The 17,506-nt window shown below is 36.3% G+C and overlaps 1 protein-coding gene across 12 annotated transcripts in view; it reads left to right on the forward strand.

Moving 5' to 3' along the window:
* Positions 1–17,506, forward strand: part of SGCE (sarcoglycan epsilon) — a 35,997-nt gene that overhangs the window by 12,928 nt on the left and 5,563 nt on the right. For 4 of the 12 annotated variants that reach the window (XM_064677325.1, XM_064677239.1, XM_064677269.1 and 1 more), the window contains 10 exons: positions 83–205; positions 2,738–2,895; positions 5,785–5,857; positions 6,672–6,870; positions 8,526–8,688; positions 11,985–12,196; positions 12,955–12,981; positions 13,695–13,883; positions 15,460–15,503; positions 16,344–16,378. In XM_064677325.1, coding sequence (XP_064533395.1) covers positions 83–205; positions 2,738–2,895; positions 5,785–5,857; positions 6,672–6,870; positions 8,526–8,688; positions 11,985–12,196; positions 12,955–12,981; positions 13,695–13,883; positions 15,460–15,503; positions 16,344–16,378 — 1,223 coding nt within the window. The remainder of the gene's footprint in view (positions 1–82; positions 206–2,737; positions 2,896–5,784; positions 5,858–6,671; positions 6,871–8,525; positions 8,689–11,984; positions 12,197–12,954; positions 12,982–13,694; positions 13,884–15,459; positions 15,504–16,343; positions 16,379–17,506) is intronic. The other 8 variants (XM_064677307.1, XM_064677250.1, XM_064677260.1 and 5 more) reach the window with 4 other exon arrangements.

Below are 17,506 nucleotides of genomic sequence, written 5' to 3' on the forward strand. Positions count from 1 at the left end.
GCTGTTGAAATGCATGGAGTTCCCTGGAGCATGTCTCATTTTTGCCTTTTTTCTGTCTCTTATCTCTCCTTCTGCTTTTCAGTGTACACGATTCTGTCTAGGGTGCACTCTGATCGGAATGTATACCCTTCTGCTGGAGTCCTGTTTGTTCATGTTTTGGAGAGAGAGTACTTTAAGGGGGAATTTCCTCCTTACCCAAAGCCTGGTATGGGATGCTAAGATCTTCCATATTATATACAAATGTAGAAAAATTACTGTTTTAAGAAATTGAAGTCTACTTAGTGTACCTTAGAGTTCAACATATAACATAAAAAGGACAGGTTTTAGTTTCTATTGAAATATATTCAAATTAAATAAAATATGTGGTCTTACACTTTTAAAATATTCTGGTTTGTGATAATTTGTGAAAAGATGCATATAACTGTGTGTTGTGAAAAAATGTAGTCAATTTGGAAGGCGTAATAATACATTATATATATATATGATATTAGGAAGTGTTCCTTTTATTTACTTTTGCATTAAATATGAAATTGTGGACGTTTAATAATTATGTCTGTTAAAATTGCCCTTTAGCTGATCACTGTCTCAGACATAGTATCCATTAGTCTATATGAAGGAGGACTTTGAAAGCATATAGTAAACATGAGACAAAATAGGAGATTAAAACAAATGTGAGACTACATAGTAATGTTTTCTTTAATTTAAAACAAATATTCCTTTGGATTCAGCCTTTTTCCTACATTTAGAAACATTTTAATGTTAGTAAGCATTTGTTTTTAGAGAAGGACCTGTGATTTCTTAAGTATGGTATTTTGGTGTACATCAAAGCTAAAAGATTGATCATTGGCAGGTTAGAATATGTGTAAGCAATCTGGAGGGTGGGAAGAGAAAGAGAAACCATTCAGCCCTACATGTTTATCTACAATAAAAAGGTATAATAAATATATAAATATATCCAATTTATGTAAATGTGGCTACCATATTTTCCTATAAAATATGAAAAACCTGTAATACCTGTACAGTGCACACATAATCAAAACCTGTTTCATTAATAAGCTCTTGAACTGATTTGAGAGTGCTGTTATCAAGACTCACTTTAAAGAAAAAATAAGCTTCTGTTAGCATTGCTTAAATTTTGTCATAAGTAAACCCAAATGTTTTAAAAATTTCTTCTCTTTGAAAAATTGATCTTTTTTCTGACATGAATACCTGAGTCTTCATTTATGTCATGGTGACTGGCAGAGTGAAGTTTGCCTCTGTCCCAGTTTCCTCCCAGATTTGGCAAACAGATGGAAGGAACCTGGAAATTTTGCTAATGATGGATTGTCCTTACAGCTGCAACCTCTCTCAACATTCCTGGCAATAGGAATCTGATTTCGGATCCTACTGAAATTGCTGTCCCCGTAGACGATTGTGATCGTATCAGAAATTCACTGTAAGGCCAGATGTTACCATGGTCCTATTTTTTTTGTCTGCTGGATAATTAGCATAATTCCTTGATGAAGGAAGGGCTAACCAGAATGTCTCTCAGGTGGCTTTCAGAATTTCCCCTGAATCATTTGTGATGCTGGGAATTTTGTTATGAATGTGATAGATTAGGTTACTGAGATGTCCTGAGGGAATTGCGAGGGAAGTTGTGTTACACACCCGGGTGCTGGTTTGGTCTGGTTCTGGTTAATTTTACTCATAACCAGATGTGTAAATGTGTACCTGAAGACTAATCTGGCAACAGGTCTCAGTCTTTTTGTTCCTCTCTGGAGGAGATGACAGCTGTTCATTCCTCAGTGGGCTCAGTTTCTGCCTTCTGTGCCAGCCTGCCTGTTCTCTTCTCTCAACATTTGTCCTAAAGTGCCTGCTGTTGCCATCTGAAAGCTGAGTTGGAGCATGAGGCAGAGGTGTCTGCAGGCTCATAAGGGATTTGACTGGATTCTGTGCCTCAGCCGGATGCTGCCTCAGCAGTGAGGATCTGGTAGTATTCAGCCATGCTTGATTTCATTTATAAAAGCTAAAATAAGTCAGACTCAGGCATTTTTAAGAGTATCAATGAGAACCACAAGAATGGAGGTAGTGGTTTGACTTGAGGGACTTTTACAGATTGGAGCTGGACCATTGTATTTAGTAGCCATCAGTGGATCCATTTCACAGGAATGTCTGGCCCTTCTTTGAATCAATGTGTTTGCTGAAGAAAAATGACTGCCAGGCTGTTGGTGCTGAAGACGCGTGTGTATGTCCTGATGCTAACAGAAGCTTTTAGGCATTGGTGATTACACAGCCACTCTTTACAGTAAGCCCTCCCAGGTACATTGAATACCTGGAGCCATCATTAAAAACATAAAGGAAACTTGGGACGGGGAGAGAATTAAAGGACTGAAACCTTTGTGCTTTTGTCTGTGAGGAGGTGAGATGCTTCAATTCTATGTGGAACGGAGCTCTAAAAATCAAACCCGCTAGTTACTGAACATGAGCACTCAGTTGGCCAGGACTGTAGGAAGTGCCAGTATATTATCTCTGCAGTTGGTTACACTTTTCATGTGTGAATTTCTTAATACTTAAAAGTGCTAAGTTGGAGTTCACATACTTCTGATATATTAAAGGTTAGCAATTTTTTTTTTTCATTTTGGAAAGGTTCAGAAAACATAACTGGCAGCCAGAATAATAAGACTTTCTAGTGGAAACATCAAAATCAAAGCATATAGCATTTTCTTGTAAATATTCTAATATAATTTTTCTTATCTAGGTGAAATAAGTAATGATCCTATAACATTTAATACCAATTTAATGGGTTACCCTGACAGACCTGGATGGCTCCGCTATATACAAAGGACACCATACAGTGATGGAGTGCTGTATGGCTCACCAACTGTAGAAAATGTGGGCAAACCAACCATCATTGAGGTATTTTCTTTCAAATGTTCAAAAAGTTTTAGAGTGTAGGATTCAGAACTGTCAACAAATATTGCCCCTTATTTTTGAAAAGTTAATTACAATAGTTATATAAAAGATTGCAATGCAGGGACAGACTTGTGACATTAACATTTTCTTTTAGGTACCATTTTATCCTCTTTTGAGAGAAAGACAGATTATATGACATTTTATAGTTTACTTTTAAGGTGTAACAAATAAGTAGCAATAACTAGTTAAGCTTAATACTTCTACATGCAATACTTTTTGATTTTTGTCTTTTTAACTTTCTAAGAGACATTCAGTAAATGATGACTATATAAAAGTTTTATTTAAAATATAGGACAAAAAATCTTTGTAAACAACTGTACTTGAAGAATAACTGAATTCTGAACTTTGTAACATTCAACCTAAATGTGGGACAGACTTCTCCCCACTGGAAAATAGGTTTGAGTCAATAAACAGTTGTGGGGCTTTATGTTAGTTTTGGTTTGTTGGGGTTTTTTTTAATTCCTTTTCATCAAGTATTCCCTTGTTTATTATTCATGTTTATTGTTATATGTTACATGTTAGTTAGCACTTACATGTATGTAATTCTGTTCATAAAAGTGTTAACCGTGACAAAACTTTATTTTTGACAATTAGCTATCCAAATGTTTAAAAGTGCTACTTATTCATTGAGCAGCAATTGAAAGGGAAAAAGGAGTGTATTTTCTACCATGTATTTCATAGACAGCAGACTGAATCAGACACTGTGTGGTTCACAGTGTTTAAGAAATCTGCACATTATCTTGCTCCAGCCATTTTGCTGCAGCAGTAGTACATTTGTCTTAGACCCTTAATGGTGGTTTTTTTTTTCTAAATTGCATTTGATATAGTTTTTCTTCCTCAAGAATGGCACCTCTGGATGTTAAGTTATAATGTAGATAATTTCACCCATGGTTAATTTTATATCCATGATTCAGTTTTGATTTCAGCAGGACTAATGACATCTGAGAATTAATCATGTGCAGAAGCTCTTACAGACTCTGCTTAGCTTTCTGTAGAGGAAGCCATTATTTAAAATTGCCAGTTTTTAAATGGCACGTGCTTTTAGATTCTAGGATCTATATCAAGACCTCCATTCTAAGCATTACCTTATATAAGCTTATATCTGAACTAAATGTTGCCTACCAGACAAGTTAATTCTTTGCAGTCCTACTGTCAGATGTGGCTTTTGAATTAATTCTATGGTATGTGAGGAGGGCAGATGGCATTTGATCCACTTCCTAGTGCCATCTGAGTGGTTACATATTCCTGGCCTGAGTATAACTTCCATCGTGTCCTGAGGGGATGTCATGGGTAGGTCAATTAATTGGAGGAGACCTCATGATTAGAAGAGCCTAACATTATGCACAGCACTGCAGTGCAGCAGGTAACATTCTTGAGCTCAGCTCCTATGAAAGCTGTGCAAAGACAGTTTGTGTTTGAATGAATATTCAGGACAGGGCAATCTCTGCTGCCGTTGCTATTCCTTGGTGCTGGGGCATGGCCACACTGGCAGCTCCCACTGCTGGAGTGCAGGCTCAATGTGGGTACTGTTGTGCTCCTGTATAAAGCTTGTACAACCAGGGGATTTGTAACTTCTGTTACAACCCTTTGAAAAATTAACAGAATTGAGGATTGGAGAAATCTCAGAAATATATTTTCTGTTAATTTTGTAATGAAATTGTTATATTACACAAGATCTAATTGTGTCAGGTAAGCTTTTCCCTCTCCACTTAAATGAACCTGCAGAAGATATTCCACAGCATTTTTCCTTTTCATTCAAATACCTTAAAAAAGTGCAACATCTGTTACTTTGTTTGTATAAGTCAATGTCACAATAGTTTGTAGCTGTTTGCTGAGAAGCAACATAGTTCTGTCACTATTGTCACTCCTCTGCCTCTCCTTTGTCTCTGAAATGAGTGAAATAAAGTCTAAAATTAGAAAGAAGATTAGTTTTTGTAAGTTTGTTTCATAAAAGATTTATCAACTTTCAGGGGAAAAAAAGTAGAAAAAATAGTACATATTTATACTGATATCCTGCCTCATTCAGTGTTTCTTATGAATGAGCACTTGATATAGCATAACTTCGGAGTACAGTCACCACTGGGAAGTAACCACTTGCACACATTTCAGGCATCCTAGATATTTAAAGTTTAAGATTGGTATACTTGCATATTTTAATCATGAAGGTGTATGTTTCCAAAAGTAAGTTGCAAGAATATTGCATCTACCCCCTAGTTTTCACTTCCCCTATAGTTACAGATTTCAAGATTTTTTTAAAACTACTTATGTTGGAGCAACATTTGTGAATCCATTCATGGAGTATGACTTTACTGGGTCTAGAGCTAAAACTAAACCCCTGTCTCAGAGATGAGAATCCCAACACTTTTTGCTTTAAAAAAAAAATCTGTCTAGTTTAGTTCTCTAGGAGCTATTAATGAATGTAGATCTTACAGTATTGATGGAGGGGTTTGGAGGCTGGATGGGAAAATGGTTGCTTATGGTTGTTCTTAAAGAAAACAGAAAAGAAAGAATACACATGTGTGGTAGAACACTTCTGTCAGGGCCAAAATATTATTTTCACATACATTTCTTGGATAATTGTATTTGGCTACAAACTGGTCAAGAAAACTCTAGTATTGTGACTTGAAGGTAGTACTGCATTAAATAAATTGACCTTACCTTTCAAATTTTATTTTATATTAGCAAATGAATGTTCATACATTTCAAAATAAGGAGGCAAAGCATTTAAAAGGTGATAAGTGTTTCTGAATTACCAGTTTAATTTTCACGGATGTTTCATTTACCTGATTTTTATTTTTGCATTGTTTTGCAATCATATCTTTTTCACTCCAGATCACTGCGTACAACAGGCGTACCTTTGAGACAGCAAGACATAATTTGATCATTAATATAATGTCAGCAGAAGGTATGTACAGAAAATAGCTGTTGTGTTTTGAACTGAATAAGCAAAGCCATCTCATAGGTTTTGGTTTTTCAAGATAAAAAATACTGTAAAATAGTTGTCTGGTGTTCAAGCCAAATGCAGGGGCACAAGGGAGAAGTAAGAGAATTTTTCCTGCTTTAATTAATTTCGTTAATTTAAGATGGATTATTTCTGTCATACAGGACTGTTTTTCCTCACTCGTTAAAAAAAAGTTAGCTTTTTTGTTTTTAATTAAACTGGTTTTAATTTTAAATTTCTCCATGTCTTTTCAAATGGACTTTACATGAAGGATTTCCCTCTCTTTCTGCATGTTGTTTAGTTTTCTTAGTTCTGCATGTGCCTTATGCAAAGAACACTTATGTAGGCAGATTCAGAAAAAAACAGGTTAAGGCATTATAGACATTTAGTCCTTAAAATTAGTTCTTTTCATCATATTTACCTATTTACATTATGGAGTGTTGTGGGTTGGAATCCATTGTTGCTGCGGATCAGTTTTGACCCCCAAATTAACATGAATGTAATTTTATCTGTTTCATGAGGTTTTACCAGCTGAGACTCTTTTCCTCCAGTCCTCTTCTCCAGTCCCAGTTGCTTTATAAATAACTGAAGATTTTCAGCTGGAGTAACAGCTAATGGTACTCACTATTGAATTAAATATAATCACATTAGGTTCAAAATGAACTAACTCAAATACAAGAATTTTGGAAAGCTGTATAATCTTAAAGTAGTATTACATTAATCATTACTTCAGATATTGGAGCCTTTGTTTAATGCAACACTCTTTCATCACAACTAGATTTTCCTTTACCATATCAAGCGGAATTCTTCATAAGGAATATGAATGTAGAAGAAATGTTAGCAAGTGAAGTTCTTGGTGACTTCCTCGGAGCAGTGAAAAATGTGTGGCAGCCAGAGCGCTTGAATGCTATAAACATCACTTCAGCCCTTGACAGGGGAGGGAGAGTTCCACTTCCTATTAATGACATGAAAGAGGGGTAAGCACATGTGTCAGTCTGATGTTTTTGCTTTACACTTTGTTTTCTTACTGAAAAGCTTAATATTTTTTCAGGTTTTCTAGAAATTTTGCAATTGCTGTTTTATATTTTGGAATTAGATATAATAAGTTTACTGGTGTTCTGAGCCCTAATTATAGTACAGGTTTACTATGATAGATACCATTACAACAGGCAACAGCTCCTATTTGATGTTACAGTCCAAGGAATACTAACAAATTCCATTAATTATGAACCAGTTGGTAGTAAATATGCTTATTTTGTAATTCCAGTTTTACTTCTGAGCAGTCATTCGGCATGCTTTTCAAGTTTTTAGTGGTTTCCAATTCATGAAACTCAGAATTTTGAAGCAAGGTGTGATAGAGCTTAGGTTACAGGGACACTTAAATTTCTAAAAGCATTTAGCATGTAACAGTGTAATTTCTAGCTGTACTCAGTTAGTTATGTGATTCAGGAGCACTGTGGACTTTCTTCTGAAAGTCATAAGCTGAGGTATCTGGGGAGCTCAGGTCACTTAGTGTAAACTTCAGGAATGCACTATTTCCAGTTCTGATTCATAACCATAAATTCTGTTCTGAAATACTGTACTTCTCTTGGAAACTGAAAAGGATTCAGTCTTTTCAAAGTCTGATTGTGATAGGGCTTTTCCAGGGTGAAAATAAAGATGCCTATTTATTTTTAGATAATTTAGATATTTTGGTGTCAAATAATATCCGAGAAAGGGCTGAAGGTTCAAAATTTGAGATGGGTGCAGAAAATCTTGTTTCAGAGCCTTTTTGTGTATCTGGAGGTTTTGAGCACATTTAAAGGAGGGAAGTCATTTCTGTATTAGCCAGAGTAATAGCAGAACCACTTAATACAAGTGGCTACACTTCAAATATTTAGTTAGATAATGCCTGATATACCAAGTGGCAACCAGGACCTAATTTCTGTTTCAGGGTCCATCGGTACATTATTATCCAGTGCAGCAGACTGCATTTTCCAGCAGCATTCTATATATCTAAATATGACAATTAGTGTAGTAGCTCTTATTTTATGTATGGTAATGCTAAATGAATTATTAAGTTTACATTCAGCTTTCAGTATTCTGAAGCAAATTTTGTTGGCAGAGCATAGCTACAGTATGGAATCTTTTAGGAAGAGCTGGGGATTTGGCAGATTCATATTAGTATTAGGTTTAGAAATAACTAGTCATCGTGAATTTAGTTTGAAAACATGGGAGGAAACTCTTCAGAAATACTATGATGAGCAAGACTAAAGATTTCCTTAAGATAAAATGACACTATTTTAATCCAGTTTTCAAAAGTTGTACTGATTTACTTATATGAGGAAACTACACCTGGAGCTCTGTGACTGCATGGAAATTGACACTTCTGCTGGTAAGCAAATATTTACATTATGTGGGAAAACAGAGTATGTTGTAATGTGCAGCTAGAAAAATCCTTTTGATTTCAGTCAGGTTTTCGTATGCTTAGATAAAGTATACTATGAAGAAAAATAATTTTTAAAAGTAATTTCAGTCTTTAAAGAACAGCTGAATGTTGCTGTAAACAGCAATAATGTTTGGAAGAGTATATAATTGTGCTTTGGGGATTTGTGAGACATCCTGCTGGTCTGTCACTCCTCTTTTTCTGCAGTGTGTATGTGATGGTTGGGGCAGATGTTCCATTCTCTTCCTGTTTACGAGAAGTGGAAAACCCACAAAATCAGCTGAGGTGCAGTCAAGAAATGGAGCCTGTAATAACCTGTGATAAAAAATTTCGTACTCAATTTCATATTGACTGGTGTAAAATCTCTCTGGTGAGTTATTTTATTATTGCATAAAAATGATGTTTGTAGAAGTACAGGTGCGAGTTTGGCCAGCCTGGCCAGACAACTTTGCCAGTTGCACTTTATTGTGACTGACTTTTTTTTTCCATCTACCAGACACGCTTAAGGTTGTGAAAGGATTTTGCTATGTAGGCTAAATTCTATTAGGGGTGAGCCCCAGTGAAACCACCATATTTGTTTTCACTAGCAGTGAATGCTATAAATGGCCAGAGAACTCCAGGCCTTACAGAACTAAAAGTGATGAGATAATTATTTAGGTACATGTAGTTCATTAATTTAGAATGCTAATACTGCTAGTTACATTTGCTTTCCTAAAAAAAAGTGTGTGTCTATATATATGTATGTTTTCTCAGATATTGATTCTACAGCACTGACCAGTTAAATAGCATTTTTATGCTGTTAAAAAACTGTTTCTGGAAATTGTCTACAACATATTTCATGTTAAAAATGAAATTAAAAGAAAATAATGTTGATGAATTAAATGAAAATGAATGGGAACATTTTTCTCAAACACAAGAAAAATGATAACCAAACAGTAGACTATTTGCCATGGAAGGAGTATAACTCCTAAAGAGGCTTTTTAAGATTATTTTTTTTTAGTTCCAGTAAGGAAAATCAAGAAATAATGCAGTATTGGAAGAGAATGTTGCAAAGTTTGAACAATGATGGTGAAGGTACATAAAGTAAACTTAGATAATTGTTGAGCTGCTTCACACATTACTGAGAAGGAAGCTGAAAGGGAGATATTAAATGCTTTTTATAGTGGAAAAAACATATTGAGTAGGAGAAAAGTTATTCATGCACAAAATTGATTGAATAACTTCAAGTCGTTTCTTCCTATACACTATAAATTAGGAAAGCTGCTAGAAAACTCGGAAATACTTACTTTCAAAAGAATATCCAGGTTATTTACATTTTATTGGCCTTCTGTTGAGAAATTGCAAAAAGCACAAGTGTACACAGCAATACTTACCAGCACCTGAAAAACAGCAGAAGGTAACTAGTCTTTGTGAAGAACAAACTATGTCAAGTCTTCAGTTTCCTCCTACAAGAAAGAAGTAGAACAGAGGTGCAGCAGCAGATGTCATTCCTTTATGGTAAGGTTTTTTAATACTGTCTCACAAACAAGCTCAGGAACGTGGCCTAGGTGAAGATAGGACCTAGTGAAGAGCTGGCTGGTAGCCATAATCCTAGAATAATTATCAATAATTCCTTGCTATTCTTCATTAATAGCTGGATGATGAAATGGGCTTATTAAATTAAATTTGCAGTCTCCGTGAAACTGAAAGGATCTGCAGCTGCATTGAAGGACCAAATAGCATTCAGAAAGATCTTGAGAAGTTGGAGAAACAGCCTTAGGAAACAGGGTGAATTTTAAAAGGAGCAGCAGAGGTATAGTGCACACAGCAGTGTTCATGCATAATGAAGAGTGGCTGGTTAGGAGTACTTCAGAAAAAAAGGTCTGATAGTAGCAGTGGCTCATAAAGTAATCATGAAGCAGCATTGCCATGCTGGTTTGATAAAAGTAGAGATCACCTTGGGATGTGTAACAGGAACAGGCTCTCAGAGAAGTCTAATTTTCTGCAGCAGCCTATAACTCAACCTTCTTGAATTCAACATTTGTTTTGGCGGCTTGCCACAATAACTGAATTTAAACAGTCTTAGGGGTGTTTACTGTTGCCAGCAGCATTGCTGCTGTAACCTGGTTCATCAAAGGGAAAAGGGAGGCGAGCTTCTCTCTATCTAATCACAGTCTGGTTTTCACAAGGCAAGCCAAGGGGCAGGAATTCTCCTCTGCCATGGGCTGGGAGGGAGTTGAGCTCTATTTCCCATAATCACAGCGTAGATAAGTGATTAAAAATACAGCCATCATAACCTCTTCTTCCTATTTTTATGAGGTGACATAGGCAGTTAGCACCAAATCAAAGAGTGGATTCAAGTTTGGGGGTCCCAAATTCTGCAAAGAGGGACAATGTAATAAATGCTTCTTCTTAATGCTGCTTTTTGATAGCTTATTCTCACTTTGTGTGTGGGCTTTTGTCAGTCACATAAAAAGTACATCAATATTTTTTGTGCATTTGTTAGGGTTTGAGATTCAGCTAAGCAGCCAGGTGGAACTCAGGGTACCTAAAAGGTACTGCGGAATTAATGAGTGGAGAATACATAAGTTAATTTTTGTTTTGCAAACTGTGTTGCACTAATAATATACATATATGTGTGCATTTTAGGCTCAGCAAAATTTCTGGCATTCCATGAAAATCTGTTCATCCACTGCATAAGTTGTTACCTAAAGTGTAAATTATAAAGGAATGACCATAAGTTGCAAGATTTCTCAATGAACAGTCAGACAAAAGTTCAACCATGTATGCAAATACATTTGATTTTTATTAATGATCTGAAGAGAGTCTTAAGCCAACACTGATAAAATTTAATAGTAATATCTAACTAAAGATAACAAGAAAACAGAGGCAGAAAGTTAAAAAGTCATCTGGGAAAGGCAGTCAAATGCAATAGGAAATTCAGTAGCAAAACAAGGTTGTATTTTGAGGAACATTAGGTATAGACACAAAAAAATATAAAAACAAAATTACTTGTGACCAGGAATGCAGCCTTCTGAAGGTTAGTTGAATTAAAAAAAAACCCCTTGAAACTCTGACTGATCAACTAAATGCACATCTCCTGTTGTGGTGCCTCCTGCACTGGGCGTGTGGGGCAGGCAATGAGCTGCTCAGCCCTCAGCAGCTCAGTTGATGCCTCTTGCTTTTTTGAGCACTGGATGGAAAGCATTGAAGGCTAAGGAGGAGGAAGAAAGTCATAGGTATGTGACTCTCATCTCTGCCACACTCATACAAGAGAGGGCAGTATTGTTATTTAGGAAGACTAGTAAGAAATGGATTAATTCGTCAAAAAGAAATCAGTACTAAAGAATTAGTTTGCACTAGGGATGTTTACTGAATTTTTACTCAACTACTGTTTGTGTGACATATGCCTGAAATTAATCTGTAAAAACCGTGGTATCTCTGGTAGGCACGAAACAGAGTCATATTATAACATTACTATCACATTGATCAGAAGCTTTCATAAAATGTAAGGTTCTATTGAGTAAAAAAAGCGATTGGATAAAATTGTATAGAATTTGTCTAACATGTAATATGGATCCTATTATATGTTATCGTTGGTTAGATACTGCCTGTTTTTACATTCTGTTACTTTGTTATTTGATCATCTTTTTTTTTTTCTTCTTTTTTTTTTCCCCTGGGTATCAGGTTGACAATACAAAACAAGTTTCCACCTTTCAGGAAGTGATTCGTGGAGAGGGAATATTACCTGATGGTGGAGAATACAAGCCACCTTCTGACACACTGAAAAGCAGAGACTATTACTCGGATTTCCTAATTACACTGGCAGTGCCCTCGGCAATAGCACTGGTGCTTTTTCTAATCCTTGCCTATATCATGTGCTGCCGACGGGAAGGAGTGTGAGTACTTTAACACGCTAATAAGTAACTGTAGACTTTTCTAAGATTATAATGCATAGAGGACTATTTGTTAGAATAATTCCATTTGGTTCATTATAAACCTTTAAAACAGGCCAAAAGATATCTTCTTGAAATGCTGAACTATTTCTCACCTAAGCACGTGGACTAATTTCCAAGCAAGTGGACACAGGGCCTTTAGTTGTTCTAGTGGAAAGGTTTAAAATACTCAACATACGCACAAAACTCCCCAAAATCTCCACATGTGCACAGCTCTCCAAAATGCCCCCAGCAAATAAAATACTAATAAAAGATCATTGGTTCAGGAGGATATTAAGTAATTTCTAAAATGCTAACCTTCATAACATAAACCTGGTTGAGATTAACTGAATTTAGACATACTGTAAAAGAAAAACACATAAAAGGAAAGCAGCGAGTAACGTGATTCCTGCCATTTCTTACACAAACTACAATTTCATTTTGTCACAGAATTTATTTTAGCCAGAAGCTTGTTCTTTAACCTGCATTTTCATTTCCCTCTGTGTGTGTGTCTGTGTGTGTATGTCTGTCACCATTATCACATCTCTCTATGTCTGTTCATCAAGGCCTCTTCATAAACCCCGTTGCAAATGCTGCCAAGTTGCGTTTAGCAATAACCTTGTCAGCATTCCTACATCATGTACTATTTTCATCATCAGATAGATTTAATGTTCCAACTATCAATGCTATTATTTAATTCATAAATTTTGTTTTGTTTTTAGGGAAAAGAGAAACATGCAAACACCAGAGTAAGTGTCTTCTTTCCTGTTATTTTTCTTTTACCATTTAATTTTCATTCTCAGTAGCTCGTCATGCTTCATACATGTGTGTCATAATCTTCTTTCATTCTCTCTAAACCATGGTTTAATTCATAAATGTGAAAGCTGCTTTTAAATCAGAGTCCTGGCAAGGATAGAAGACCAGAATAAAAAGGGTTTGAAATTAACGACTCATAATTCAAAATAAAATAGTGTTGTTAGAATAAATATGTTAATATGCAATTTATACTCCTGGTTATTGGACTTACCAGCCTGTCTCTTAAAGGCAGTGACCAGGAGAAGAAATATCCTGGAAGGTATCCAGGGTCTATACTATGGAGTGTTTTAAAATTAATTTATGAGCTTTTATGAATCTACCACAAGAATCAGGAGTTAACCAAAGCTTTCATTTTAACTGCAGCAAATAAATGGAACGTTAGCCATAAATTGCACAGTCCTGGATCCTATGAGAAATATCTATTCAGGCAGAAAACATCTAATAGAATAATTACTGCCTTAAAAATTAAATAAAGGCAATATTTATTAATTTAACTATGTAAAGGTATAGTAATTGCTGCACTGTAGAGTCTGTAGCATGCGTCAAAGTCCTTATATTTTTAAGAACAATAATAATTGTAAAAATCTATCCATTTTGGTAGAGCACTTAAAATATGTATTCACTATTTTATTTCCTTCTGACATAGCATCCAGCTGGTCCACCACAGTGCTATACAGAAATCAACCAAAGAGCTTCGTGACATGTCTAAAAACAGAGAGATCGCGTGGCCTCTTTCAACGCTTCCCGTGTTTCACCCTGTGACTGGGGAAATTGTCCCGCCCCTTCACACGGACAACTACGACAATACCAGCATGCCACTGATGCAAACACAGCAGTAAGTGTTTAGGTTTTATTTCTTAATGCTCACTGTGTTGCACAATTTAACTGTAGATTCCAGTGCATGTCTTCTGAAATGTGTTCCTTATGGAGGTTTCAGTACTGACTCTCAGTTCAAGATTGCTCTGATGTCTGCATTTCCAGCAGCAAGAAAGGCCTTCTGTTATAAAATTAGATGGCTGGCTTTCAGTCTGAAAACTTACCAAGAGGCTTTGCATGGAACAGTTAGATGTGTGAATATTTTGGAGAAAAACTTACTTTTGATAGAGGAATCAATTAAAACTGTTCTATTTTAGACACCCTGTCTCTCAACCAATGTCTTTGGAGTTCTGGTATAAAACTACCACCAGGTTGGTGGTAGTTTCATACCAGGAAATCCAGACTTTGTAAATGGTTAGTCATGTACCTGTCACACATGGTTTATGTTTGAAATGTTCATGTTGAACAGAAGAACATATTCCATTACACAGATAAAAAATACAGACCCATCAAGGAAAACACTTAGAGCTCTCACCCGTTTCCATTGTTGCCACCCTCTCTCCAAGACAGAAACCAGAAAAATACTCATTCCTGTTCTTTAGAGTTCATTTACCAGTAACTTAATGAAGCTACTAAGACAGACCCACACAGTGCTTTGCACACATTCTAGTTTAGACAAGTCCATAGTGCTGTAGCAAAAAGGCATTTCTGGTAAGATTTGCTTGAGGTGCCTGGGGCTGAACAGATCTGAGGCAGTGGTCTCAGAAGTGGTTGGCATTTTTCAATGCCATCTCTACAACACTATCTCTAGCTGGTAGCTCCTCTGCTGGCAGGCCTGCGTGGTCCCAGTGGTCCAGTGGCAGCACTAACTAGGCCCTAATTTACACAGGCTTGCCCTGAATTCCCTTCATAATGTAGTTCCGTGTTTTCTTCTCCCTGTCCCAAAGCTAAATTCTCCAGGAAGTACAGCTGTATAAATTATTCCTTGTACAACTGCATCAAAGTGCTCTGCCCTGTCTTTTAGGGCTTCTTTATTCAGAATAGCAGTTTTTTATGACTGGGGTGCCAAATCTTGTACCAAAGGCTTTCTTGAGTTGTACATAAAGTATTTATCTGCTTCACCTATATTCCAACCCGTAATTCCTTTCTGTAAAAACACCTTAATATATGGTAACTGTGAAAACAGACACTGAAGCAGGGCACAAAAATGTAACTTTGCCTTGAAAAGTGAACTGGTCCAACCCATAAAACTGGCTGACTGTTCATTCATTCCAGTGTCAATAACTAAGTGGCAAATGCTGTCACCTTTGCTGTACTCATCGCTTACAGAAACCCGTGGTGACTCTTGTTACCTCTGGCATTTCACCAAGTCTGAGCCTTTGAACCTAGCTGATAAGTGAAATAATAGGAACTACTTTAGCACTAGTTTTCTTTGTTTCATGGACTTGGCTAACCTTTGGACAAGTGTATTTGCATACTGAAAATAGATTATTGCTTCATAAGCAAAAAAAATGAAGTGTAAATACTCAGCTTTCATCATAAGACAGTTCAGACTTTGTATGGAAGCATTAAAGATATTAAATGTTTTTTTATAGGAACCTGCCACATCAGACTCAGATTCCACAGCAGCAGTGTGCAGGTCAGTACTCAGAGAATACTGTAACTATTAAGTGACTAGTGTGGAGGAATCACTAGTCAAAATGTATACAGTCTATAGACAGTGGAAATAATTCTCAAATATAGTAAAGTATTACAGCATTGTCATTCCAAATTTTTTTTTTTGATACAGCATTGAAAATTGTGGAATGGGAGTGATTGAACAGGTGGCAAAATGCTACATTAGGACTCTGCATGAGACCCTGGAATCGGGTACAGCTAAGTTAGAAACCTCGTATAAATAATTTTCTGTTACAACATGAAGCTACAGCCAGATTCCCAAATGTAGTTGCATGGTTGGGATTCTCTGACACTCGGTAGGAAACCCAAATTTTTAATTCCCACCAGTACTAGTTAAGCTCTGAAGAAGGAGTTCTTTAATTACTGTTATTAGACATAAAGGGTCTTTACTGGGGAATCTGTGGTGAGGCACATATGCATGCTTCAGGTTTCCTCTGTCTTAGTCATCACTTTTGTATCTTTTCACAAATGCTCATGCACTGATTGAGGTCAGGAATGCCCTGTCAGACTAAGGCTTGACTGGTCTCTCCACTTGCCACCTCAGGTTTGAGAAAAAGCTACAGCCATACAGCCATGTGAAAGGGGGTAAGAATCACACAGGGAACAGATAGAGGCCAAAGCACGATTTTTAAATATTCAAAGAGGTATTTAAGCAAAACACTAGAGAGATACATATCTATTGAACATAATATGGGAACTACAGCTCCAAGTGGAAGATTTCTTTTAACTTAGGAGTTACATAAGCAACTCTTTCTTTTCATTGAAAATCCTTCTTCTTCATTACTGCTTTCGGGGATTAAAGGAGAATTTCGTATGACAACATTTCAAAGATTTGAGGCAAGTATATAATAGATTTTTTTGCCCATACGGGTTGTGTTGTTATCTGGAAATTAAAAACAGTTATAAAAAGCCTGACTGTAGTTCTGCTAGCTTTGCTATTTGTGTGCTTTATTGCACATATGCTGGAAATGGCTGATGACCCTGGCAGTCAAAGCCTTGATCCAAAGCCTCCAGCACTGGTTTGGGTTGACATTTAGCACAGCTCTTCACACTGACTACTGCAGACATTTAGAAGGCAGAATAAAAATGTCACACAGTGCTACTCTTCTGCTATGACTGTTTTGTTACAAGAATTCCAGTGTGTCTTGCAGTAAAAAAAGATGCAAAATCAGCTGGTAATGCTGTATGGTGACAGCAGAGAGGAATTTTTGAAAAGGTATGAAATACAAGCTAGCATGGGTTTGGCACTTGTGAGTCGCACTGAAAAACTGCCTAAAAATAGATCTTAAAAATCCTCCTGTGTCTGTATTTTCTGTAGCACATAATTTTTGTAGAATACAACTGTTCTTTCATATTCATCACAGACACTGCTTGTGACAAGCTCTCAGAAATCCGGGGCGGGGGGGGCAGGTGTTGGAATGTATTTGGGACAGACAGTGTTTCCTCCTCTCCTCTTAGTTTATAATGACACCTTGCTTTGTAACTCAGATGTGCAGGTGAACCTGCAAGCACTTCCATGACATGATGGCATGTGCCTCTTTAGTTTATCTTCTGTGGTATCTTCAGGGTATCTATGACTCCTGTTGTCAGAAGGTTAGATTTTTAGAAAGTTATAATTTAAAACAAAATTCAGCTACTACTAAGTTTTTTTAGTAGCATGAGTACAAACTTAGCAATCAATTTTTTTCATCTGTTCAAGTAAGAAATTTACAGAAATAAAACACCTGAGGCCAAAAACCCCTAGATTTTCATTGATAAATTTTCTTCCTTTTGTACAGAAAATTCAAATTCCCAGTAATATATTCAGGATTGTTAACATACTATCAGTGACTACTATGAATAAGAAATTTCTATTTTAAATCTTCAGTAGGCCATATTTAGTAATTTGAAGAGCAGACCATGGCTAATAACCACTGTCCTTTTCAGGAACTATTTGAATCCCCAATAAGAAATGGTTTTATTTTA

This window comes from Pseudopipra pipra, chromosome 1 (assembly GCF_036250125.1).
Source record: "Pseudopipra pipra isolate bDixPip1 chromosome 1, bDixPip1.hap1, whole genome shotgun sequence".
Lineage (NCBI taxonomy): Eukaryota > Metazoa > Chordata > Aves > Passeriformes > Pipridae > Pseudopipra > Pseudopipra pipra.